Source organism: Pristis pectinata, chromosome 8 (genome assembly GCF_009764475.1).
Source record: "Pristis pectinata isolate sPriPec2 chromosome 8, sPriPec2.1.pri, whole genome shotgun sequence".
Taxonomy (NCBI): domain Eukaryota; kingdom Metazoa; phylum Chordata; class Chondrichthyes; order Rhinopristiformes; family Pristidae; genus Pristis; species Pristis pectinata.
In genome coordinates this window covers 14,114,010-14,142,000 of record NC_067412.1, presented here as the reverse complement: position 1 = coordinate 14,142,000, position 27,991 = coordinate 14,114,010, and the positions used below count along the sequence as shown (strand labels likewise).

General features: G+C 37.9%; 2 protein-coding genes across 7 annotated transcripts in view; one reads left to right on the top strand and one right to left on the bottom strand.

Moving 5' to 3' along the window:
• The first annotated feature begins 13 nt into the window (after positions 1-13).
• LOC127573067 (Golgi apparatus membrane protein TVP23 homolog A-like) lies at positions 14-26,671 on the top strand. 6 transcript variants are annotated; one of them, XM_052020881.1, is made up of 8 exons: positions 14-226; positions 488-570; positions 7,521-7,687; positions 9,948-10,092; positions 13,096-13,185; positions 14,439-14,570; positions 17,976-18,104; positions 26,383-26,671. In XM_052020881.1, exons 3-8 carry the CDS (start codon positions 7,638-7,640, stop codon positions 26,425-26,427), a joined length of 591 nt encoding a protein of 196 aa, XP_051876841.1. In that variant the 5' UTR covers positions 14-226; positions 488-570; positions 7,521-7,637; the 3' UTR covers positions 26,428-26,671. The 6 variants fall into 6 exon arrangements, with proteins under 6 accessions (XP_051876841.1, XP_051876838.1, XP_051876842.1 ...); XM_052020878.1 differs by lacking the exons at positions 14-226; positions 7,521-7,687 and adding exons at positions 237-376; positions 21,731-21,764; XM_052020879.1 differs by lacking the exon at positions 14-226 and adding an exon at positions 334-376.
• The window catches only part of nubp1 (nucleotide binding protein 1 (MinD homolog, E. coli)), a 46,941-nt gene continuing 45,499 nt past the window's right edge, over positions 26,550-27,991 (bottom strand). The window contains exon 11 of the mRNA XM_052020876.1: positions 26,550-27,890. Coding sequence (XP_051876836.1) covers positions 27,838-27,890 — 53 coding nt within the window. The 3' untranslated portion in view covers positions 26,550-27,837. The remainder of the gene's footprint in view (positions 27,891-27,991) is intronic.

The following is a 27,991-nucleotide window of genomic DNA, read 5'->3' as shown; positions in this document are numbered from 1 at the left end:
GATGGAGCAGGGCTTGAAATCAATCCTTTGACCCAGAGTTGAAAGTGCTAAAATGAGTTATGTCGCCACCCACTGAACACAGCCTACCGGAGCCATGTGTACCAGGAAAATATCAGCTATTCCTCTGCTTCAAGAAAATGAGAAAATTGATTCTAATTCCCCGAGGCTCGTCGTTTCTTTGATGATCTTAATCAGCGGCTAGAACTTGCGCCTTTACAATTGCGGGGTAAGCAGGCGGGGGGTTGAATTGAGTGATGCAACGCCTGGAACTAAAGAGAAGGCTTGCTCCGAGCGGCATTCGCTCGGATACATTTGACGGCCGTACCAGCCATTGGGAACGTAGCGGGGCCGCTGCCGAGCAACCATCATGAGGCAGGTAAGGAGGGTCGGGCCCGGCCCGGCCTGGCCGATCCGTGCAGCTGACGGGCAGCCTCGGCTCCCTGGTTTCGTCCATTCATTAAAAGCAAGCTCTCTCTGTTGTCCGCAGGCGCTGGTGGACGACACCGAGGACGTGTCCCTGGATTTCGGCGCCGAGGAGGAGGAGCTGGCTCTGAGGAAGAACAGGATCAGGTAAAGGTGCTGGCGGCGGCCCCACAGCAGTTACACTCATAAACCAGGGGCCCCGAGTTCATGTCCCACCATGGCAAACTGTGCATTTTAAATCAGAATGACAAGAGCAAGCTACTCATTCGTAACGGTGACCACAAAACCATCGGATGTCTTTAAAACGTCCTTCTGGGCCAATCTTGTTTGCCAGTATATGACTCCAGAGCCTCGGGTTGCTCAGGCTGAGACTGGTATGTGACTCCGCTGTGCTTGTGAAATGGCCTAACAATTTGGAGACACAAGAGTCTCCAGATGCTGGAATTTGGAGCAACACACAAGGTGCTGGAGGAACTCAGTGGGTCAGGCAGCAGCATCAGGTGGTTTAGGGTCAGCCAGATGAAGGGCCTTGGCCTGAAATGTTGACTGTCCATTTCCCCTCCGCCTGACCTGCTAAGTTCCTTCAGCAGCTTGTGCATGTCTTAACAATTCACCCAGTTATTGTGGTTACCACACCATCTTAAAAATAAAATTGGATGGACCACCTGACATTAACTTTGGCATCAAATTTGGACATGGCAAGGTCACTTCTGGCAAATATCTGTACATGGGGTATTGAAATTGGTAGAATTGTCCACAGACTAGTCATGCAACAGTACAGTTGCATAGTCATGCCTCATTCATAATCCTAGGGCAGGTCCTATTCTTTTGGCAAGACAAATTTACCAGGGATGGTGGCACAGTGGCACATGTTGGAGAGAGTGTCCCCTAGGAGTCCCTGGCATTTACTCCATATGTTAAACATGAGAAAGGAAACATTGGGTTAAACATGAGAAAGGAAACTACTTTTGAATGATGTCTACTACCCTCCTCTAATTTCAATGTTGGAAGAAGTACTGAAAATGGCAAGTGTACATATTTACTGTACATGGGGACCATTAATGTCTATCACTATGTAGCACCATCACTGACCAAACAGAGTCCTGAGAGCTGAGTCTCCAGCAGGTCCTGAGTTAATCAGCACGAGGGATAAATCTATGTCCTCATCCTCCACAATCTACTTGTGGTAGATGATCTGTCCATGACAACATTGGGGTAGAAGTAACAACTACAGGAGGCTTCAATTGATTTGTCTTACTAAATGGAATGCACCCAGAACAGTGACATTGCAAGACTGGTTATCCATTGAAGTACTATGGACAGTGTCAGAAAGGTACATTACCACAATCTGTAAACTTGGCCCAACATTTCAATCACTCCACCATTACTATCAATATAGAATGCAGAAGGACATGCCAGTGGCAGAACCAGCTGTCAGCCTATTGAAGCTGCAACACAGGACTACATGATTCTGAAACCCCAAAATCAGTATGAAGTTAACAGATCTAAATAATTTTTCAAATAATGGATCAGGTCAAAGTTCTGCAGCTCTGCCACATCTTATTGTGAATGGTGATGGTGTACGGTTCTACAGATGTAAGTATCCTGACTGGTTGCATCATGCTCTGGTATGGCAATTCAAATGTGCAGGAACGTAAGAAACTGCAGAGAGTAGTGGACTTGGCCCAATACATCATAGGCACATCCCTTCTCATCATCGGGAGTATCTACTTGAGGTGCTGCTTCAAAGAGGCAACATCTATCATCAAAGATCCCCACCATCCAGCCCATGCCATCTTCTTGCAGCTACCATTGGGCAGGAGGTACAGATGTCTGAGGTCCCACGCCACCAGGTTCAGGAACAGCTACTTCCCTTCAACTATTCAGTTCTTGAACAAGCCTGCACAACCCTAATCACTACTTCAGTGTAGCAGCACTATGATCACTTTGCACTTCAATGGACTTTTATTTTGTTCTAATTGTGTTTCTTCTTGTATAATTTTGTTTTTCTTGTGAATATTGTGTATCTGATCCTGTTTGCCTGTGATGCTGCTGCAATTAAGTTTTTCGTTCCACCTGTGTGTATGTGTGCTTGTGCATATGACAACAAACTTGGAATTGTATAATTAAAAGCTAATGGGAGGAAGAAGCTCCAAGAACATTCTCATCCTCGATGATGGCTCAGCATGCAAGTGTTAAAGATGTCCCGAAGCATTCATGACCACATTTGGCCGGAAGTGCCAAATGGATGATCTATCTCTCTCCTGAGATCCCCACCATTACAGAAGCCAACCTCCAGCCGATTTGATTCATTCCTTTTGATTTCAAGAAATGACTGAGAACACTGGCATCCAGCAAAAGTAGCCACAAGTCAGATGCGTGTTGGAATACTCTTATTTACCTAAGTGATTGCAGCTCCAACAACACTTTAAGCTTGACACTGTCCAGAACAAAGCAGCTCACTTGATTTGTTCCTCATCCACCACCATAATCATTCCTTCCCTCCACCACCTGCAAAATGAATAAATAAAAGATGTAAGTGAAGAAGCTAGGGTAGAAGAGAATAACAGGGGAGGTCAAGGATGGTGTGGAAAGCAGAGAAATTAAATGTCAAAAGGGTTGACTGTTCAAGGTGAATGAAGGAGGTGATAAGGAAAACCTTCATAGGTGTACAATAACTTTCAATTAGTAAAGGGAAGAAAGGTGAATGCTCAGAATCAGGAAAAAAAGATGTTGCAAATATCTGAAATTTATTAAAGTTACTTCAAGAGATATTGCAGTGAATGCATTCAAATTAATTTCTTAAAGATATTTAATACAGCAAGATAAATGTTTCTTAAGGAAATGGTACTTAAGGGTTGCTTTAAAAAAAGAAAGAATCGCACTTAGATATTTGGGTAATGGAATGCAAAAAAAAGTGTCCCCAAGTCTTTAGATAATTGCTCTTAAAAAGTGAAACCAAATGCAATATTTCTAAGTTGAAACCAGATGTGATTGTAAAGTTGAAAGGAGGATACAGTGAAGCATCAAGGTGAATCAGACAAAGTTGAGTAAGTGGGAAGATATTTGGCAGGTGCAGTATAATGTGGATAAAAGATATTCACTTTGGTAGGAAAAACAATGGCAGAGTGATAATTGATATAAGGGACAATACAATGAAAGCAAACATACAAGTGTAGCAAGCAATTAAGAAGGCAAGTGGTATGTAGACCTTCATTGCAAGAGGCTTTGAGTACAGGAGCAAGAAGGTTCTGCTACAGTCATACCAGAGTTTTGATGAGACTACACCAGAAGCATTGTGTGCAGTCTTGGTCTCCTTACCCAAGAAGGGAAATGCCTGCCAGAGAGAGGGAATGCAGGAAAGTTCACCAGCATTGGAATTGGTGAAGTTATTTGGTGCACTGTGCTTGCAGTGTGTTTGAGCAGCAACATGCACTGTGGTTACTCGTGTAGTCTACTCCAGCAGAACTTCCCAAACCCACCAAGGACAAGGGTAGCAGGCAGGTGAGAATGACATCACCTGCAGTTTGAAAATCCAACTGCAGGTGCTGATAATCTGAAACGCTAGAAATCCTCTGCAGGAGAGAGAAAATAACTTATTTTCTCTCCATTCCTGTTTTGACCAATGGTCTTTAACCTGAAATGTTAACTCTGGTTCTCTTTCCACAAGTGCTGCCTGTCTGGCTGAGTGGATCCAGCAGTTTCTGTATTTATATCACCTGCAGGTTCTCTTCAAGTCTCACACCTTCCTGACATGGAAATATAGTGGAGTTCCTTCAGTGTCACTGGGTCCAAATCCTGGAACTTCCTACCCAGTAGCATTGTGGGTGTACCTTCAGAAGGATACACCAGTTCATCAAGGTAGCTCCCAGGGATGGGGAATAAATGCTGGCGCTGCCAGTGTTGCCTGTATCCTGGGAAATTAATAAGCTAAAAGTAATTCCGATGAATCTTGGAGAATCAGATCATTTTTAAAAATATTTAAAACCAATATCTACAAATGCTTGAAATCTGAAATAAAAAGAAACTGCCGGCAATACACAGCAAGTCAGGCAGGGACTGATAAATGGTCATTGTCCCCAAAATGTTAACTCCCTTACTTTCTCCACAGATGTGGCATAACCTGCTAGGCATTTCTAGCACTTTCTGTTTTTATTACAGAAATTGGTAATGTGGTCTGAAAATCTCCTGTCTCATATCTGGAAAAATTAGTTTCCTTCCTGCTCTGAAATGGAATCTCCATTGAAGGATGAATGTTATTGAATATACGTGTGGAATTTTAAAATGGAACAGTTGTTTCAAATTGAATGCTTTCTTTAATTCATGATCTTGTAATAGACAAGTTTCCCACATGAATTTAGTTGAGTAAAACATTTTTGTTCACAATCATGAATGATAACATTGGGGTTTGTCACTTCATTTGGTCCTTCTACTTTATGGGCTGACAGCCCAGTGCATTATGGATACCAGCCTCCCCTCTTTGGACTCTGTCTTTACCTCTCATTGTCTTGGTGAAGCAGCCAGCACAATCAAAGACCCCACCCACCCGGACATTCTCTCTTCTCTCCTCTTCCATTGGGTAGAAGATACAGGAGCCTGATGGCACGTACCACTAGACTTAAGGACAGCTTCTACCCCACTGTGATAAGACTATTGAACAGTTCCCTTATACAGTGAGATGGACGATGACCTCAGGATCTACCTTGTTGTGACCTTGCACCTTATTACACTGCACTTTCTCTGTAGCTGTGACACTTTACTCTGTACTGTTACTATTTTTACCTGTACTAACTCAATATAACTGCACTGTGTAATGAATTGACCTGTATGACTGGTTTGTAAGACAAGCTTTTCACTGTACCTTGGTACAAGTGACAATAATGTACCAATACCAATCTTTGGTATATATTTGACTTGTCTTTTTTCTTCCTTGTTATGCATATTAATCACCACCTGGTCTTCTCTCATTCTTCCTTGTCTTGCTGGGCTACATATTCCTCTGACCTCACCGTTTTTCAAGTGGCAAATGAGTATGTAAAGCAATCCAGTATGACCTCTTCCTCCAAAGTGTTTATATCTGCCCAGGAAACCTGAAAGCAGGGTGTCAGTGGAATGGCAAGTGAACCTTTGCTCTTCAACCCTGAGGTGCTGCACAATGGTATCCTAAAATAGCTGTCAAAGCTTTCTGAAAATGTGCATCCCTTATTTCACCATCTGAGATTAACTGTTTCATGGTCATCAATTGTCATTGTCTAATTGTTACTTTTTTTTTGTTATTAAGAAGTGGTGTACAGCACATTTATTGTGCAGAAGTGCCACTCTACTGTAACATGTTTGACCTTGAGTAATATTTGAACTATGCAAATAAACCTTGAAACCAGTCCAGCAGCCTTTTTATTTCTAGTGCCAATTTCCGTCAAACCATGGAATGTAAGAAGAAATTAAATTGGCTAATCTCAACAATGCTGGAGGCAGGGATGAATGTTGTTTTCTTTTTCCATTAACTTTGGGAATGCTGTAATGTTATCGAGAAGATTAAATGTTAATTTCCAATAAGATGATTCATTCACTATTTTCAGGCATTACATTGTGAAATTGACAGCAACTTCTGGAGTATTTAAAAAAAAAAGTAATTTTTTTGATGTGGATTATAATTCCTGTGGATTAGCACATCAGAGTATAATGACCTAGAATTAGTGTAACTTTTCCATCATAATGCTTTTGAAATAAAAAAAAGTTGGAAATACCCAGCAGACCTGTTGGCTTGTCAAAAGAGAAATAGGTAACGTTTCAGATTGATGAGCTTTCTTCAGGACCTCCTGTTTCTCTCTCTACTTACGTTGAGTATATCCAGCACTTTGTGTTCATTTCAGATGTCTAGCATCTGCAATTGTTTTTTTTATTACACTTTTGAAAATTGACTTTATCTGAAATGAAGTACATTTATGATCTTTTCTGGGTCACTTCATTTCACTAACTCAATCGGGTGCTTCTCAAAGTGATTTCCACATGTGCATGGGATGACTTCATTTCATGTAGTATTGTGAGGAAAAAAAGTTAGACCAGCTTGTCAAGGGAACACCGTTGTTGGCCAGGTTAACCAGGTTTTAATAATGTAGTATTGGATTAATAGTAAACTAGAAGTTGCATTTTTCCCCCCCTTTTTGTCTGAGAATTTTTCTGGGTTCTTGACCTTGCTGATTCTGTTGCTGGGTGCCAGAGAACAGGTGCATGACAGCAATTGGCATTGGGAATGGGGAGTAAAAAACAGAAAAATGCTCTGTGTTCAGAAGGTTGGGGGGGGGGTATTCTTTCATATTTATAGGAAGTTTTTCTTGAGGTAAGCAGGGAGTTCTGCTGGTGATTGAAAAATCCAGACTGGTATAAAAGCCTGTTAACTTTAATCATGTTGACTGTTGGTTTATAATCTCTCTCTTTTCTAAAAAAAAATACCCAGTACATCCTTATCTATTATATCTATCTCAGTATTCAATCACATAGTGATCATTGGTTATTCAGCAGAACTTTGTTTCCTCTCCCCACGCTTTGCTGTACAGAAATGGGCCATTTGACGTATTTGTTCTAAACAGGTGTTTCTGCTCCAGTTGAGCATTGTACCATACATTGTTAGACTCTGTTATAACATCTGTTGATTTCTTCCTCCTATACTTACAAACTTCCTCTTAAAGACTCCTTTACCAGCTGATGTGTGAAATGAAAAATTAGTTATCACATAGCAGAGAAACCCTTACTAACTGGATTTTTAGTATAGTAACTTTTATTTATGTCTCAAGTGTTGGCACAGTTTCCTTCAACTGTCATAACCCTCCTCCTCTGTCTAAGTTGATTGGAATCTTTGTAATGTGCAAATCTGAAATGAGAAATATGAGATTCCTGCAAATGAGATGAAATCGAATGCAGTTTTAAATTGAATGGCGATGTGAGGAAACTGGATTGTTTTGGATGTGAAAAGACTGGGGTAGCAAGGAGAAGGTGAACTGGTTTTCCCGGAGCAGAAAAACTTTTTGAAAAACAACATTTAATGCCCATTATGTTGCAAACTCATCATGAATTTCTTTGAATTTCATTTTTTTTAGGCAGTGGGCGAAGTGAGGAAGTGGATAATGATTAATGGTGGAATGTGAATGTGTGCAACCAAATTGTTTGCAGTGTAGTCGGATTAGCCTCCACAAGATAGCAAGTAGAAATTTTTGATGGGACTGACTGAAGCTGGGTTTTCCTTCCTCTTGACAATTCTTTATGGGCAAGTATACACAATGAGAATTAAAACATAAGTTTATCTTTTATGTAATACTCTCTTTGTCCTTGCAATATCCCAAAACACTGTGAAGCCATTGAATTACTGTTGAATGTAGTCACTATGGTCACAGCTGCCACTTTACATGTAATAAACACATTAATGTAAATGTGCGTTAATTGCTTATAGTTGAGTGCTATTGCTAAGCAGGCAATCTAACAGAGCTTCTCTGGTGTATTCCACCATAATCCAGTAATTTTTCTACTGCCAATTTGTCAAAGAGGAGGTAAGTTTTTATAAATGTGGCAAGCATAAATTAGCCAATTTTAATCCTAACCTGTTGAATCATAGTGGAAAAAAAAGCTACATGATTTCTATTTAGGGAAAATTTGTTTAGCTCCTCCTCCAATCTCTGATAATGTCCCCACTAAGTTTACTTGAGGAAACTGCTTGGCCAAAATCACTCACTTTGTCTCTGAGGTGATTTAGTTTCCATCACGAGCTTTTATTATCTTAGACAATCATTGACCACAAATTTAATGAAACTGGCAATTGTATAACCAAGATTCAAGTAGCATATTAGATCTTGTGATGCTGCTTGGTTGAATTCACTTTTTTTCAATCCCTTCATGTAAGGGAGAACTGGTGTTCACTAGAAACAAAGGGTAGCTGGTTTGAGCAACTGTATCTCTCTTCACTTGGAATTAGTCTGCATGTTTAGGAGCTTAATTTTCTGAGTGCATAATTTATTATTGGAAAATTGTTTTGCTGACTATTGTAAAGTAATAGTCAACCTATTTAAAACTATAGATTGACATGGACAATACAGTGTCAATTAATGAATTAGAAGTTTTATAGAACATGCGTCTTCCAGCAAGCAGACTACTGTACAGCATAGTCGGCCAAGTCCAAAGAGCTGGAGAGACAGAAACTATGGCAACTTCCCCAAAAGAGGGTAATTTCTGCAGTGAGTGGAGGATAGTTGCATATAAATTTTGTACATATAACCATCTCATTTACAGCAGTATAGTCAACAAGACTAATTGATAGGGGACTTGTCTAGTCATCTCTATTCTGTCTGGCTATATGTGATTTTAGAATTAGTAATGATTATTACAGAGGAATGTTACATTGTGTCAAATAATTTCCTGTCAAACATTAAACTTCCTGCTAGATAATATGCCTACTGTTTTATTTTTAAAGCATATGCCAACAGAACATATCTCTACATTTTTTTCTTAATAATGAACTGCTTCAAAATAAATCTGACTTGCATTGCCATCACCACTGAAATGAAATGGTGCAGATCAACACTTTTGAAAACCATGTCTTTTTGACCTTGCATATTTAACTTGCATAAAAGTATTTTGATTGATGTAGTTTTATTGTTTAAGTTATGGTGATCAATATGTTGTATGTTGACCGGGGCATAATCTAGATAAAACTGTAAACCTAGAAGTACAATATCACTAAATTAAGAACCGTTTTAATGATGTCAAGTAAACATCATTTATTAGTGTAGCTATTGAACAATGTTTACATAAAACTACTATAAGTGATAATGTTGAAATTCATTCTCTAATGGCAAAAGATACCATTGGATGGCAACTGTTGGCTGATCTCTGGCAAATTCATAAATTAGGTCCCAGATAAATTTATAGGATATCAATCTACTTGAGAATGGCGGTGGATTAGCAAACGCACTTCAGTAGCTTGGACTATTTAACTAAGGCAAATGATCCATAAGTAATGTGGACATAAGAACTTGTTGAATGCTAAGTTTTAGAAATAATAAAATATCAATATAGAAAATGTTGACATTATGTAGGTGGTTAGTTGTAAACCATCAAACAGAGAAATAAAACAGAGTTATTGGAGTTTTGGTTGTCTACATCTTTAATTCTGTGATTAAATAACAGAAATAGTAATAACATGCACTTTCTCTCTCTGCAGGGATTGTTTGATCAGCATGTTTTCCTAATGTTTTTGCTTTGGTTCAGTAGAAGTCCTGTTTTACACATTCCTCATTACTCTGATTGGCAAGCACTACTGAAAGTAAAATTCCTGCTCTGGTCTTGCATCTGTAACTCCCATGGCCACTCTTAACTAGATTGATATCTTATATTTAATGAGTGGGACCTAATATGGAATAATAGTCCTTCCTGCTAAACTAAATTATCATGATTGTCAAATATTGGAATATATTTCTCAAATTTATTCTTTAAATTGCTACTATTAATATCTTAATGTATTTAATTTTTTTCAGGCATCCACTTGCTACATTTTTTCACCTTTTTTTTCGTGTAAGTGCCATCATTACTTACCTCTTCTGTGACTGGTTTAGCAGAAGCTTTGTTGCCTGCTTTGTGACAATACTCCTCCTCTTGTCCTGTGATTTCTGGTCAGTAAAGGTAAGAAACTTGTACCTGGCGACTTTAGGTCTCAGTTTATATGTTTACAATTTTGTATGGTGTAAATTAACTTGCATTTATGAAGAAGGAAATCATTGTCTAATTACTTCTCAGTTAGACGTAACCCAATTGTTATAGGAAATTGGTAAAACTAATAGACAAATACAAAGGTGAAAGTTAGATTGTTCATCATGGACAGTAGAGTACCTTACTTAGATTTTTCTGTATGTGGATTTTTAGACAGAAGTGTTTGGGGATCAGGCTCATTAAGTTAAATTTTTTTCATGATGGGAATCCGGCTTGTCATCTGGAAGCTTTACTCTTGTGCCTGAAAGGATAGTTGATGGGTTAATTGGCCACTGTAAATTGTACCTGATGTGTAGGTGAATGGTGGAATCTGGGGGGAGTTGATGGGAATGTGGGGAGAATAAAAAAAATGGGATTAATGTTGGATTATTGTAAATGGGTGGTTGATGAATGGCACAGACTCAGTGGGCTGAAGGGCCTGTTCTGTATCTCTCTGACTCTGACTGAGAAATATGTCCCGACAGCCAAAAATCTGTGATTTGAATGGACCAGGAAGGGTGTGCCTTTTGTAAATATTTACCATCATCACTCTTCCACCTTCTCCCCCAAATCGTAGTAACTGGATGTTTTCTATTGTTGTCTAATTTGTTTCACATAGTCTGAACATGTGTGGGCATGTTAAATGTCTGAGAGAAAGTCCTGCAAATTGAGACCAACAGCGTGCAATGATTTCTGCTTCTATTCAAATAGAAATTACAGCCAAAACAGTAAATACTCAGGCAAACCTAACTTCTTATTGTTCACAGATAAATCTGTTGCTTGAGCTTCCTGCAACTTTAATGGTTTGTTTGGCACTTGGGTGGTCACCAGATGACATTCCATTCCTTGGTGGGATGATAGCATTTGATGGAACCAAGATTTAAAAGTTAAATTTCTGTATTGCAAGTTTACCACCTATAGGCCAGTCAATGAACTACATTAATCAATGATAATGGTTGATTATTTCTTGAGGGGATAGAAACAAGTTATTTTTGTCTTTAGAACTCAACAATAAATACATATGTTATTATCATAGAATTTAATTCCATGTGTTCCAATGATTTTTGTTAGATGAGAATTTTTAAAAAAATTTACTCTGTTCAAGATTTTTATTCATTACAATCTCATATTGACAACACAAAATTCATTTCTGAAAATGAGAGTGAGTTGTTTTTAACGCAGAGCACTTTGTGACTGTCTCAAAAGGCATTCGTTAAGTTACTTGTTACTACTTAATGATTGCTTGCAGCATTTTTTCAAACTGCTGATCTTGGACTTCTTTCTTGAACTTAAAAAGTTAAATTGTTAGTTGCTTGCAGTTGTTTCATTAGAGAAAGCAAAGACATGCATTACACCTTATCATTATCCCTCAAACATGCCAGAGTAGTGCACATACTTTGAAATGCAGTGGTGTTTTGCAGGCAATGCAGCAGTTATTCTGTGCATATCAAAATTCCACAAATAATAAGAGGAAGCTACCCTACTTTGTTATCCATCAGTTAACTTACTTTTAGCATTGTCAGTTATCACAACCCATTTTGCTAAGCTGTCTTTCTCTTTCCACCACCCCCCCCCACACTGCCCTGCCCTTTTCTTTCCCCATTTTCTCCAAACATTCATCTAATCCAAAAGTACTTTCTGAAAGGCTGCTCTCAACTCTGATATTCTCTCCAACTTTTGACCTCTCTAACTAATGTTCCTGATCACCAGTCTCCATCATACCTCTAATGTTGCCCAACTGTATGGAATTGCTAATTTGTCTGACCCTGGAAAGGCACATCATAGGCACTAATGTGCTCTAATTTGGAGCCCATATGCTCCCCAGCCTTAATTTCATGCTAAATTTATTGCTGTTTCCTGTAAGCAAAAAAAAATCTCACTTCCTGGAATACTGGTACATCTGTACCAGTTCCCTTACTGCAGTGTTACTAAGGCAGAGTCAAAAATTCTCTAATTGAACAGCGTAAAATACCCTCCCATGTCACTAATTCCATCCTTGTCCCCAAGTATATGCTTTGTCTGAACTATTTACTGAAAAACTTTGGAGCCCTGCTCAAACCTTGCCTCTTAGTCATCAAGTGTGCTATCTCCATAACTCCACCCATTTGTATCCTTATCATGATTAAAACTCTTATCTGCATGTTGTCACCACTGAACCAAATGCCTTCGTGTGCATGCTTGATCAAAACTGGATTTCCTGTGCCCTGTTCAGCTCGCGTGTAGTTTTGATTCCATCTGTCAATCTGTGCATTCGATCCTCCACACCACTGTTTTTCTTTCACCTCTGCATCTTACACTCCATCAAGCCTTTTAAAGATTCTCCTCTAACAGGCTTGCCATTATTTTTCCAAATTTCGCACTCTGAATTCTTGTCTGTTTCTTCCTTTTATTTATCTTTCCCCAAACCATCATAACATACTTAGAGCCTTTTGCTTTCTAAGTTAGAAATTTAAAGAATTGTTGGTTTAAAAACTACTCCTGCCATTTAGTTTGTATGCTGAGAGTGTCTGTACAAAATATTGGATCAAGCAGAGAGGCTTGAGTAGATTTTTGCCTTCGTTGGTTGAGCAGTAATTGGACAGGGCAGTTCATTCTGCTTTTACATCCATCTGATAATTATGATCTGCTGAACCAGAAAATTCCCAGATAGGAAGGATAAAACCTACAAAGCTCTGATAGTCTTGACATGGAGCATTTCATCAGTTCTGCATGGCATTATAGGCTTAGATTTATGGTTATAATCCAATATAGGGCTTGGACATATTGGACACAGAACAAGCATTTCTAGCTGCCTCAATACTTGATTACACTGAAAAGGCTTAATTCCTTTGTTAGGTTATCCAGTGGGTAGTTCCTTCTGGCTGCTTACCTACACTTTAGTTTCATTATTTTTTGTTTACCTTTAACCAATGTACATTTGTAATGTTTTGATTGCAGAATGTTACGGGAAGGCTTTTGGTTGGTTTGCGATGGTGGAACCAGATTGACGAAGATGGAAAAAGTCATTGGCTTTTTGAAGCTAGGAAGGTAGATAATTTCAACACAAGAAAACCATTCAGTGCAATGGGAGTAATAATTACTTGCCCAAATTGTTCTTAGTTGAAAGAATTGTTTATATTGCTGAGAGTATTCATTGCCATTTTTTCCAGTTATATTTATAGTTTTCTTTTATTAACCCAATTTTCAGCTTCCTTTTCATATTGTGCAATTAAACTTCAGGATTCCTTTTTTGTCCAGACAAACATGCAACATCAATCACTGTGTTCAAATCACTTAATGAGAGCAGATGAGAATCCTCTTCATTCATTTGCTCTTTGAGGAGCTTCTACTTGTGTGTGTGTGTGTGTGTGTGTGTGTGTATATCACCACTTGTGTAAATCCAGAGTTGAGGTGATATTTGGCAGAGCCACAGCTAATGCTGGTTAAAACTGTACAGGCTGCTGACAGAGTAGTAGTATATTCCCTCTTGTTTAGTCAGAGTCATCTTGTAGATCTGGATATAAGCTTTCAGGATTGTCTGGAGTTAAATGGGGAGAGACAGTGAGTGATGTTGTGGACTCAAAATATCGTCGTTGCTGCTCCCTCAGCCTTAAAGCTGATGAAATATGCATATGTGATCTGTGCTGTGTTTTTCCATCAAGAGCAACTCTAAGCCCAGTCCTTGCTTTTTGCAGTGGAGCACTCTGTAATAAATCTCTATCTAGTAGAAAACAAGGTTCCATTCTAGAGTCACCATTATAAGCAATACGTTCATTTCTAAAGCTAGGTTGTTGCCCATTTTTCATATAAAGTTAAACACTAACAAAAAAAGTCATCTTGTTTCTTTGCAGGCTACTGCTAAGAATAGAGTTATATCAATTAAAGCAGTCCTTCCATTTCCTTTTAGCTATCTTAATGTACAAATCGTAAGTCTTTAGAAAGTACCAAGTGTTCACTAGAGTATAACAATACCTCTTGACCCTTTTTAAAAATCATCTCAAGGAACTGATTCTCACAGAATTAACATGCATCCAGTTTTTAATCAGCATGACTTGAAGCATTTCTATAATGTCACTAAAAGCCTGATAATCGTGGCCATGTTTTCAAAAAAAAAGAATTGTGTCCAGTTAGTGTGAGTTATTACATTCTTCCCCTCCCCCCCCAATCCATTATCCTCATCACCCTAACTCTTAACCGCAATTTTTCCTCCCATCTCTCATGCTCCCCTCATTCTTGCATTTTTTTTTGTTTGAATAATTAAATTATAATAAAGGGTATGTTGTCTTTCTGTTTACTCACAGACTACTGCTAAGAATAGAGCTACATCTACTGAGGCAGAGGCTCAGATCTTCTGGCTTGGACTAATTGTCTGTCCCCTGATTTGGACAGTGTTTCTTTTCAGTACTTTGTTTTCCCTGAAGCTTAAGTGGCTGGTAAGCATTTTTAAACAGAAATGCAGTAGGAAATTATAACTTATTTATTTAGTTGGCTAAAAGAAGTTGCTATTTTCTTTGTTTTCTGCAAGGAGGATCCTTCCTGAAAATTTAGCCAGGCCTCGTTGCCACAAATGCTTATATCTACTGGTTAAATGGTTTTGAGTTCCCTCCCTACTGTTCCCAGCCTTTAGTTGGTCTCAAGCCAGTGGTAATGTTCTTCATCAGCTAGAACGGTCTGAAATTATGAATTCAGTGTACTCAGTTTTTGAGCAACCTTGCATTGTCTAGTGCTTGTCACACTAGTTTTACGTATTATTTATTAATTTCTATTTGGGATATCAACTTGATGTAATTTTATGGGCTTTGAAAAAGATGTTACTCATTCAGATATACTCATAGCAAATATCTTGTGGTGACATCCAAGGACTGGAGACAAGCCAGAAAGACATAACAGATTAAAATGTGGCTTTCTTTGAAAATACAGAATTCATAGAAGTATTCTTTCTTTATCAGATACGTAAGGCTTGTATTTTTTTCATTGATAATGATAAAACTTTGAATACCTGCAGAGAGAATTCATACTGTAAAGGAACTATGTGTTGGGAATATATTTTATGTTAACCATGTATTTTTCTTTAAGAATATGGATTTCAAAATGTGGCTAATGTATATTGACAATGGACCAATCAGATTTAATTGTGATTATTTGATAGAATTTTTATCAAACACTGATAATGACCAAAAAAAACCTTCTGAAAATGAACCAAAATATAAAACTGAATAATTCAAGACTTGTAAATATCCTAAAGTGGATTAACAGCAGTCCTTTTCGTACTTGATTCTAGCAAAGTCTTTCGCCTTCACTCTTTACTTTCAAATTCTTCTTCTTTCTGGTGATTTGTAAAGCACACCCCCCACAGACCTGTTCTAAATTCTCTGGCACTTGCTGGTGCTGGAAGTAGTCAAAATGCTTGATGGCATGTGCAGTATTACACCACACTTGGAAAGACCCAAAATATTTTGTAGCTAACGAAATTCTTTTGAAATGTAATCACTGCTACAATGTATATTTACTGTAAATAAATTTGCACACAAAGTTCCAACAGCAATACGATAATGATCAGGAAAAATGGGTTGAAGTGACATTGGTTGAAGAACAAAAGAGTGGACCCTACATTGGAGAGAACTTCCCTGCACATGTTCACAAAGTGTCATGGAATCTTTCACACTCATCTAAGGACAGATGGGTTCTCCAGTTTAAATTCTCATCGTGATGACTGCTTCTTTGACAGTGCAGCACTGTAAATACTATTAACAATTACCTTTGCGCCCCCAAACATCATCCTAGCTCTGGCATCTTCCAGCAACTGGGATATTTTAAAGTACTTGCAACAGTGTTTCAACTAGTAATAATCATTGCAAGATGAACACTGAGTTGCTATGTGCAAATGTCACCTTACTGTGCCCATGGTAGTTATGTCAATTATTTTTTGGTGAAGGTGCCATTGTTAAGAGGGGCAAATGGTATTTGGATGCTTCCTCCATGATAACACAGGCCAGAATCCTTTGGCATTGGCCTTATGCCTTCTGGCAAGAAAAGTAATTTTGTAAACAACGGTGTGTACACTTGCATTGGGTACTGGTTATTTCACATTTTTCCCAGGAACCATAGCCTTTCCCATTCTGGTATCAAGGTCTTTGCAACCTGGATATATGTTCTAAAATGCTATTGGGTTTTTGTAGGATAGTCCATTATCACAGGAAAACATCACTTCAATGCATTTGGCATTGGTCAGACCACATTTGGCATATTGTGAGCAGTTTTGGGATATGGTGGCGTTGGAGAAGGTCCAGAGGAGGTTTATGAGAATGATCCCAGGGATAAAAGGGTTAATGTACGAGGAGTATTTGATGCCTCTGGACCTGTACTCACTGGAGTTTAGAAGGATGAGGAGGGATCTCATTGAAACCTAATGAATATTGGAAGGCCTGGATAGAGTGGATGTGGAGAGGATGTTTCCAGTAGTGGGAGAGTCTAGGACCAGAGGGCATAGCCTCAGAATAAAAGGACATCCCTTTAGAACAGAAATTAGGAGAAATTTCTTTAGCCAGAGGGTGGTGAATCTGGCGTTCATTGCCACAGACAACTGTGGAGGCCAAGTCATTGGGTATATTTAAAGTGGAGGTTGATAGGTTCTTGATTAGTAAGGGTGTCAAAGGTTATGGGGAGAAGGCAGGAGAATGGGGTTGAGAGGAAATAATAAATCAGCCATAATCGAATGGCGGAGCAGATTCAAAGGGCTGAATGGCCTAATTCTGTCCCTCTGTTTTATGGATTAATCATATTGCAATCCTCACTATGTACAGTCACCAGGAGATGAGCTCAGTCAGACTTATCAAGATTGGAGGCTACTTCTACCTTTGAAATTCAATCCACTTGGAGTTTTGGTGTGTTGTACCATTTATAGTGTTAGTATTGTGCTGCTTGCATGATGTGCCAACATGTATTGGTTATTTTTAGATTAATGCTACAATACAGTTAACTCATCTTACCTGCTTTAATGGATTTGTCATTGCTTTTTACATTGCAATCTCAAATTTTCACTTTTGTCTCTAGGCTGCTTGGCTTGGTGCTTGGAATAAACTATTTCTATCCTCTTGGATTATTAATTAATTAATGCATGTTTACAGGTTCCATTCACATACTAAGCAGGAACTCTTGGAACCTGTTAGTATGTGATTAAATGTTGGGAATTAAATTATTATTATCTTCTCACCTGGCCTTTCCTGTGTTGTGGTCGGTGTGGTCTTTAGTTCCAAAAAGGCTCATTCTTTATCCATTGCACCTCAAAAAAAAAGAACTCAAGGCTAAATGCTTGAATCTTTCTTTATGGTGTTGTTCAACAGCAATTTATTTTTGATATTATGATTATATTATTAATTGAGAATATTCAGAAAGGGAAACCTCATAAAGTGTAATTATCAACTAATTTACTTATGCTAAACACTAAGAATTTGACTCTACTGCATGTTCGTAATATGTTTGGTATTGCAAAGAACATGCACTAATACTGGTTTTATTTATTGAATACAACCAAATAATTTAATAATTGCCATCAAACTTAACACACTAAGAAGATAATATCTAGTGTAATTCTTTAATTCCAGTTTTTTGAATAGCAGATTTGCTATGATTTTCTAGGAAGTCATGACATTGTTAAAAGTTTGAGTTAAGAAAATAATTTTAGAAAAATCCTGGCAGTGTTGCACCATGTGATATTCATGTATTTCCAAAAATGTATTGTTGCTGTTAAGTGAATGCATACGTTTTATGAATGTGTCTGCTTATTGTGAATTAGCCTACATAGTTATCTTTAGCCCAGTAATTTACTTGTCTTGTAGGCCTTGGTAATAGCAGGACTTTCCTTGCAAGCAGCTAATCTGTATGGATATATCCGCTGCAAACTTGGAGGCAGCAAGAACATCACAAGAGCAGCATCGACATATCTGGGCCAACAACTTTTTCAGAGGGTAAGATTGAGAACATGTACAGTAAAACAAACATTATTTATATGGAAGAAACTTGTTTACATAAGGTTCTTTTAAACAATGACACTTCAAGAAATACTTATAGAAAACAATTCTGTAAAGTTTCAATCAAACATATCTAGCATGAGAGTTATAGGCCTAAACTTAAGCTCAGATTCACGTGACTTTTTATTCTGTGAGATTCGACAAAATGAATTATGTTGACTTACAGATAAAATATGTAAATATATGGAGTTCAGTTCCCATCTATAGGTGTAGTTGGAAAATTGCATCTATAAATGAGGTTCTTAACTGCATACATTTATGTTTGCAGTAAGTTATATTTATTATATATTAATAAGTTATATTTGACAATAAATTATGGCTTTAGATTGTCAATCATATAGGTGGCTATGTGGGAGGAGAGCTATGTAACCTAACTGCAAGCACAATGAGATGCACTTCTCACCTGCTTAGCAGTGAGCTGGGGACATCATTCTCTTTTGGGAAATAGGGTTATTTAAGGTACTATCAATATGCTAATTGTAGTGAATGTTGTTATCACTTGTAGTGGCAATGCTTTGCTCAGTTTCTAACAGTGCAAATAGATTTTCATGATCACTTTCCAGGTAATTCCTAAATATGTTAATTTATCTAAGTATCAGATGATTCAAGAGCCATTTGCAGAGATTTTGTACTTGGACTATTCCCCGAATGTGCTACAAATGTAATCTTCAAACCCAATATAGAGATGCAAGATTATTTTAGTTAAATAATGCTCATCTTCAACTTCTGAGTGTGATTTTATGAACTCTTCCTAAAGACACCAGTCTGCTTAGCAAGTTTAGAGACTACATGTCTATTCAGCAGAAATAGTTTGCTCATAGAAATACAATAGTGCTGTTATTCTTTTAATAGTCTCTTGGCCAATTTAGAATATAGATGTTCATACAAAAGTCTGTTGGACAATTGAGCTGCTTTGATCTGACTTCCCCATGTTCATACTGCTTATGTTTTTATTATGTGGTTTTATAGAAAACCTACAACACAATTCGGCCACAAAGCTGTGCCGTTTTGCATAACGTTTTCAACTTCACTTTGAACTCCCAGCCTTGGGCAACTGGCAAGGGTTTCTAAGCTTTTAGCTGATATCCATAAATCAGTGTTTACTGCTTCTCTGGGCCTGGGAATATGTAAAGGATTGATGTATCCAAATCAGTAAACTTTGGAGGAAGTGGAGAATGAAGTGGGAAGTGAAGAGGAGGGATACAAAAAGAAATAGCTTAAAATGTAGAAGTAATTGCACTTGGATATGTTGTTACTTTGCAAATTGGAGTTTGTGTTTCTGTGGAATTCAGTGCAGCCTACTAATGTACTTACTGATGGCTCTCTTCTCAAAGGTTCAATGTTCCTGATTGGGGATATTCAACAAGTTAAATTGATGCAGCCAAAGTAGTGATTTAAGCAAGATTGCAGGCATTGGAGTTACTTAATAATAAAAAGTAGTTTTATTTATATTTAAACCCAACTCCATTAACACATCATTTCACAATCACGGTTTAAATTAGAAATGCCTTTTAAAGGTTTGTATTTACCAAAGTGAAAAATGTCAATGCTTAGAATGATGAAATTTACACTGCATAGACAGATTTTTTCAGTTTAAATTAGTTTTTTGGCATTATTGATCAAAAAATTAAGTAGAAATTTGCCATTGGATTCTTGATCAGGACTTAAATTACTGTTTCTAAAAATAAAACCTCATTGTTTGCAACAGATGCATGAACAATAATGTTGTGATATACCATGCACAGGATTTTCACTTCTACCCATTCCAGGTTTCCTTTGTTCACTTGGTGAAAGTTGAGTATTCACGGTTGATAGCTGGTGATCTGGAAATGGAGGTCAGCTTAAAGACACTAGTAGCTTCCAACTTAACTTTAAACTCTTAGGCTTGGATAGCTGGGAAAAAAATTCTAAACATTTAGTTTATATCCATATGGGAAACTCACTATAGCACCAGGAGTAGAAAAAGGAAAACCTACAAAGCGTGTCAAGCATCTCAGTGAAAGGAGGAAAGGGCAAGTAAGCAGCTTCAGGGACACTCGATGCATGGTTACATGCGATATCCTTGAAGCTGTTACCTTATTCTCCTTCACTTTTTTTTGTGAGAGATGACAGTTTCCAGGCAGAACATGTTGCACACGCACACACGGAAACTGCACAGAAAATTCCCCAATCCCAAAAGAAGTTTCAAATACTCCCTGAATGCCAGAGGTTTGACCATATAAAATTATGAGCGGCATAGATAGGGTGAATCTGCACAGTCTTTTTCCCAGGGTTGGGGAATCAAGAACTAGAGGGCATAGATTTAAGGTGAGAGGGGAGAGATTTAATAGGAACTTAAGGAGCAACTTTTTCACCCAGAGAGTGGTTTGTGACATTGCACCTTATTGCACTGCACTTTCTCTGTAGCTGTGACACTTTACTCTGTACTGTTATTGTTTTTACCTGTACTATGTCAATGGGCTCTGTACTAACTCAATGTAACTACACTGTGTAATGAATTGACCTGTATGATCAGTATGCAAGACAAGTTTTTCACTGTACCTCAGTACAAGTGACAATAATAAACCAATGCCTGTACTTGCTTGAGAAGCTGTACTTATGGGGACATTAATCCATCAGGTCATCATCATCACGAAGATAATGCAAGCAGATCTCAAACCACTCTCTACCATGGACATAGGTCATGGCGTAAGGATTTTCACGTTACATAGGTTCATGCTGTGCTTTGCTGAGTAAAGGTAGAATCCAGAGGAATGCTAGGAGTTTTCTCAGAATTGGAGCTTCTGTTTTCTCATCTCCAGTACTTGTTTATGGTATCTACCCCAGGGTTTCCACAACTTCCATATGTGAAATTACAGGCTGCAGATTTGCTGTTTCTGTCTCTTGTGGTTTGTCATCACATTCAGAGATTTAGAAAAGAAGTTGAAGTAACCATTACCATGTGTTCAGTTACTGGCAGCATTTAGATGCACAAAATTCCCATGTAAAATATTTTTATGCGCACTAAAAGTAGGTAAGAATGAATCAAGAGTTCTGTGTAAAAACAGTGGTTACAAGGAACATTTCACTGCCTTATGGACAGCAATTAATTAAAATATTTAAGAAGAAGTTAGGAGAGGTCCTTAGAAGGGGTACAAGCCCCTTCTATCATACGCACTGTTTTTTTGGTGCTAAATGGGTGACTGCAGTATACCTGGTGGGAAGTGTATACTCGTGGTAGGCTCTGAGTGTCATCAACAATCATTGATAATGACAAAAAGGCATCCCTGATCTTCATCTGAAATAGGTATTACAGACTTTCATGTACTGGCGAATGCCAGACATACATATGGCCTTAATGATGCCCCTTAAACTATTATTTGCAGGCTGCCATCAAAAAAGGTTTGTAAAAGATGCCTCGCTGGTGGAGCCATTGATGACAGCATGTAGGTTTCTGCTGTGGTTCGCCATGTTTTCTTAAAAAAATTTTTTTTTAAAAATGACGGAGGATATTTACATCAGCATGTGAATTTGCTTTTTAATTTGTTTGGTTTTTGCCTCTAACACCTGGTTATTTGTTACAGTCGGACATCATATTTGGAGAGCTATAAACTACAGGTAATGCAGCTGATAGCATTCATGTCACCCTCCCAGTGTCGTAGAGAAAAGTAAGGTGAATCAGATGAACAATTACACTTGATAAAGATTTTTTTAAAAAGAAGTAACATAAATTGTTAAATGAATTTCCTCTAGTGTCCAGTTGACTTTCAGTGGGAAGCGAATAGTTTATAGCAAAATCAAAGACATGCCTTTAAAGTTTGAGGAAAGCTATTAGAATGTTAAAAATTCTCATTTGCACAAGTTTGCTTCAGTGAGATTTGTCCTTGCCTTGCATATTTTACAGTGCAACTAAAATTTATAATCAATACATTTTGTCAATAAAAATCACAACAAATGGTGACAATACTTTTATTTCAGAAGTAATGCTAAAATTGATAACATTTAAAACATTTAATTAGTTTTTTTTTTAAAAAACGTTGTAGGTAGTTCCATATTGGAAAGCAAAACAGAACTTAAAAACTTACACCGAAGTAGGTGTTCAGTCAAAGCAGTATGTTTTTAAGGAGCATCTTGAAGATGGAGTGAGCGAAGTAGAAGGGACTGATAGAATACTCCAGAGCAAGTGACAGAGATGTGGAAGGATGAAAAGGAAACAAGTAACCAACTGTGTCTGGAGGAATGCTGAATTCTTCAGAGGATTGTAAAGCTGGTGAAGGGAAGAAATTTGAAGAACCATTTAAGGGAGTATAGGATGATGAGTGAATGGCACTTGGTATAACTTGAGTTCAAGCAGTATTGAATATGCTGAAGTTTATGAAGCATGAATGACACAAGGATAGCCAGGAGATGGACTGAGGCAAGGCAAATATGTGTAATATTATGAGTTGGAGATAGGAAATTTTGATGAAGTCAAAAGTTTAGCGGGGCCACGTATAGAGATTGTGAATGACCTGGTTCAGTCCTTGTGCTGAGAATGCTTGAAGGAGGTGGGCCAGGGGAATTGATGGCTAAACAACAAGGTTTATGTCGGGTTGAACAATTTTGCCTTGCGTCTTCCTAGTGTCTAGTGGAAGAAATTTCAATTATTTTGCATATTTTATCAGTAGCACAGACAAGATGGGCTGATTGGAAAAGACTTGCATACAAATAGCATTTTTCCCAACCACAGGATATGCTTTACTTTATTTCAATGAACTATTCTTGAAGCGAAGCTATTGTTGTATTATAGGAAACTTCATGTAAATTTTGGCTCATTCAGAATTGAATGTTGGATAAGTAGTTTGATAACAGAGGCAACAGTCAAGTCAAGAAAAGTGGTGGTGTGAAAGAATTGGCTGTAGCCAAGAGCCCATGTGGAATCTAGCCTTTGACTGAAGGACCAGAGTGTAGATGACAAATAGGAGTCAGCAGTGGAGAGATAGTAATGAGATTTCAGAGATGAGAATGCAGGAGCAGGAAGAGAAGCTGTTACAGAACCACCTCCTATGGCTGTAGCCAAGAGTAAAACCAGTAAGGGCAAAGCTATTCAGCTGGTCAATACAAGAGATTTGTGGAAGATAATGTGGTTGATCATGTCAAAGGCAACAGGATGTTGGAGGAAATAAGGAGCACAATCATAGGATAGAAGATATAAGTTGAGATTTTGGTTGAAGCCCTTTTAATGCTGTGATATGGTTGAAAACCTAGTAAGAAAGATTCAGACATGGCACAGCAGAAATGGACTTGGATTTCTGTGGTGATGACATGTTCAAGAACTTGAGGGGAATAGACTTGGAGATGGAGTGGAAGTCCAAAAATATCTTGTTCTAAAGAGAGGATGATTCAGATTTGAACAAATCTTGAACTCTGAACGTATTCATTGCTGTACTTGACATTGTTTTAACATTGCATTTATAATTATTGATAGAAGTTCAAGTATTAGAATGACTAATGTGCTTGTTAAATGCACTGTAGTTATCTTTGTCTTCTCATGAATTTCTTTTTTCATTTTAAATAATGCTGTCCTGCCACTGATGTTAAGGTAAGGAACAATCATGTAGATTCAAGATCTTAGTTGAACAAGTCAGTGGGATGACATCAGTCAGACTGCACACTGGGGTTGATGTAAAAGCTTGTAAATTTAAACAGTCAGAGTTCTCCTCACTGTTCTAGCAATATTTATAGCTCAACTATCACTTTAAAATATCTCACTATTACCACACTGTGAGATTTGGACAGATAGGCAGCTGCACTATCTAAATTACACCAGTTTCTACGTCTAATGGACTGTGAGTTGTGACCCTGAACCAACCTAAATTCATGCTCCAGGACTGGCATGAGATTGTGCTTCACACAAAATGTGAAGGAAAATGTACAAGGGCCTTAAAAATAGTGGCAGGTGCACAGTGCTGTGAATTTTCAGGCTGCCAGTGAATTTCCGGGCTAACATTGCTTATTCTCATAGATTCTTGTATTTTCTTATCAACATCACTTTGCACTTTTCTCCCAAAGACTTAATAAAATTTTTAAAGGGATATTTTGCATGGTCTGTTTGTGATCTGTTTCATAATAATAAATACTGATAGAAATTTCCAGCAGGAACTTGTATTACTGTGCATTACAATGGAAGTATCTGGCAACAGTTTTATACCCACCCTCTCGCCCCTTCGACTCACTGAACAAAAAAAACCAGCCAGCACATTGTTATCTTGCTGTTGTGATGACACCACATACACACTACTACTCTACTGTCCAGGTGACTTAAAGGGACATACACCAAATAGTAACCTGGCTCATAACACTGCATCCTCTCATTAGCCCGGCAGCTTGTACATCTCTCCAGATTCTCCCAATTTCAACTTGAATCATGGAAGTTGATTAAAAATCTTATAGGAATAAATGAAAAGAGTGTAATGTGTAACCTTCAAGTTGCAGTGCTCTGACAGTAGGACAGTAACTGAAAATCTTGCCTGTGTTCTCTGCAAGATTAATTCCCCTTGTAGGTACATTGCTTCTTCAATCACATGAAACTAAGGTGATAAACTGATTTTACATTGCATGTGGAAAATGAATGTTTTTGCACCAAAAGCCCCAAGGTTTGTATTTGCCTTTGATGTTACTAAAGTATTGAATTCTTCATTTTTAATTACATGCCAAACCTGGTTATTTAATTCAAATATGGAGTAAATCAATGTAATTTAAATAAGTACAAACTTTTAACCACATTTCTTCTGTTTAATGGATCATGTTAACTTCAGCTCTTTAAAATGCCACTTGCTTTCTCCCTCTGGCACATCCAGAAAATAGTTTCTGAATGAAAACCAGCTTCAAAGACTGTTTCCAAACAACAACATCCTTAAAATTCATGGTACAAAGGGTGATGGTATGACTAGATTCCAGTGGGAACCAGATGAATGAAGTAGCAGGTAGCTTTTGGAAGGTGAGCAAGGAGAGGTAATAGGTAGAAACTGCTAGAGGAGATCTGGGGACCAGAATGGAAACAGCAAGGATAGGGCAGGCACGGTAGTGTAGCAGTTAGCATAACACTTTACAGCACCAGTGACCCGGGTTCAATTCCAGCCACTGTCTGTAAGGAGTTTGTATGTTTGCCCCGTGTCTGTGTGGGTTTCCTCCCACTTTCCAAAAGATGTACAAGTTAGGAAGTTGTGGGCATGCTATGTTGACACCAGAAATGTGGCGACACCTGTGGGCTGCCCCCAGAACACTATGCAAATGACACATTCCACTGTGTTTCAATGTACATGTGACTGAAAGATATCTTAAGAGTCGAAGAAATGCATTTGCTGTTTGTACTCAAGGGTGAAGTGTTTGTGAACAAGGCTAACATCTTTATTAAATGCTTATTTCCTTAATTCATGTACTTCTGCTTCTCTCCATTCAACACGAGTTTGTGATGAGGTGACATTGGTAACCTGTTCCACATCATTTATAAAAATGTTAGGACACTGATTCCTGGCCCAAGCTCTCTAACTAGTTACCTCCACACACAGAGCCCTTGTTTCTAAAACTAATACTCGCTTATCTGGCTCCTTGAAGGCAATCTTAGCTCAACAATGATATTCATTTTATTTCTGCCCATACCTTGGAACATTTATACTGTACTTAGTTTTTTTTACACAGGATGACAAATACTATTTATTTACAAAAAGACAATCTAATGCAATTGGTTAGATGATTGAATTTGAAATCCAGGAACTAAGCTAGATTGACCAACCATCTACCATTTCCTGTAATTTAGGACAACCACCACTGTTGTTCCCCCATGTGAAGAAGCTCAAGTCAGCAAAGCAAAACACTTTAGTAAAGAATATGCAAGTATGTGAGAGAATTCTGGAAGTCCCTGATCTGTCTTCAAATACACAAGCACCAACAATGGGCCAAATCATACTGGCTGTGAGTCTTCCCCATGGAAGTCCAAGGGGCATTGAGTGATAAATACTGGTGCATGTGTCACTTTGCTCCATTGCTGGACTCTACGCACATTCCCCATGTTCCCTGCCATTCCAATCCAACACCAGTCAGACCTGGTATGAAAAGATTCCCAATTCATTTTGAGTGAGAATTCCTGGCTGAAAACCTAAAACAAAACATGAGTTTTTAAATTTTAGAACAGCAATTGCCCATTATATTGCAAATGTCCAGTCATTATTACTAAAGATTTCTCTTTTCCTCCCAGACATCTTGGAACGCCAACAATGGGGAAAGAAAATACTTAAGATAAATTTTGTCAGTGCTGAAGATTTGCAAGTACTGCATCAACCAAGTGGATGTATTTCTAAGCAGTTGCCATTGCGTATGTTGTGAGAAGAACTATATCTAATCTGTGGATGCTATGAGTAAACATTTCAGTTGAAGATAGTTTATTTATGTTGTAAATTTTGGAAAATATTGTTTTGGAAGTACAGTGCCTTGCTTACAGTTGAAGTTGACAACTTCAGTGTATAATACACTAATCCTTTACATTGTTATTGTCTCATCTTGCATAATTCAAGCTTGTCATTGCACACTTGGACTCAAATATATTGTAATTTTACAGACCTCCATAATCTTTTTCAGGCACAGTTCCAGACCTCACTGTTCTTTCAATGAGGAAACAAAAATACATCAATTCCCTTAAAATTCTACCAGAAACCCTAAATCTGTTCCATTGTTACTGTTAGGGAACTTATTTCCCTTATACTAGCCACTCAGTTTCATACACTTCAATAACTTTACATATACAGAAACTTAAATACCCGATCAACACTTTAGTTAAAAGAAATAAACTGAAATTGGGTTGGGGGGGGGGGGGGGGGTGTTGGTGAAGAAAGGCAATCTAATTTATTTCCATCTCAAAGTAATTTAGGTTTGATCTGCACAATTTTGAACGTTTAAAAGTACATATTTGCCAGAATATGCAGGTCACTCAAAAACAAAAACTCCTGTGCAATGTTCCAAATTTTCATTATTGCAGGAGTGGGTAGTACTGAGTGAACCCAGTGCCTTTTGCAGTATTACAGGCAAATACTTAACAACAACACTGTGCTGCAACAGAAAACATTTAAGTGAAGACAATATCTCTTGTATCCAACTGCATGGCATCCACTGATGGACTTTATTTTTCCCCCAATGTAAATTAAGTTACAAATTCAACAAAAAACAGATTTAATCTTAAATTTAAAATATCTAAAAAGGATAACAAATTCTTATTTACTGGGCCATTCTTAGAATGGTGCCTAAAGAAAGAATGCATTGATTTAGTGGGACACAAGGACAATTTTGTCAATTGTCCTTATCCTCCACTAGCTGTTGGCATGCAGCCAAACATAGTTTCTTTATTTAACTCCTCCTTCTATCATTAAATGACCCAATCACAAATCTCTTATTTCACCACTGTTGCCTATTGTGCATTATGCAAAATCAGACACTGCTACAAATCTTAACATTTATTTCCATAAGCCACTTACATTGACATTAAAAAGCATAACTTTGTACAGGAATAGAGTCAGATGGCAACAGGACTTAAATGTCAGAGATTACCTACAAGGATTGGGAAAATTAGTCCAAGTGAATTCATTTGATTCCCTTCACTGATGGATGCAAGTCAGTCAAATTCACTCAGCATTTTCCAGAGAAATTTCTTGAGGTCACATTAGGCAATTTTTTCCACTTCAGAACTATGTGCATCACAGTGTTCCTGGATTCCTGTTTCAGAGAGAAAGTAGTGCACACTGTAACAACTTGAGAAATTTAAGGCACAAAATGTAAAATGGAATGAAGTACAAGTAATCTTTTATATTTGTTGT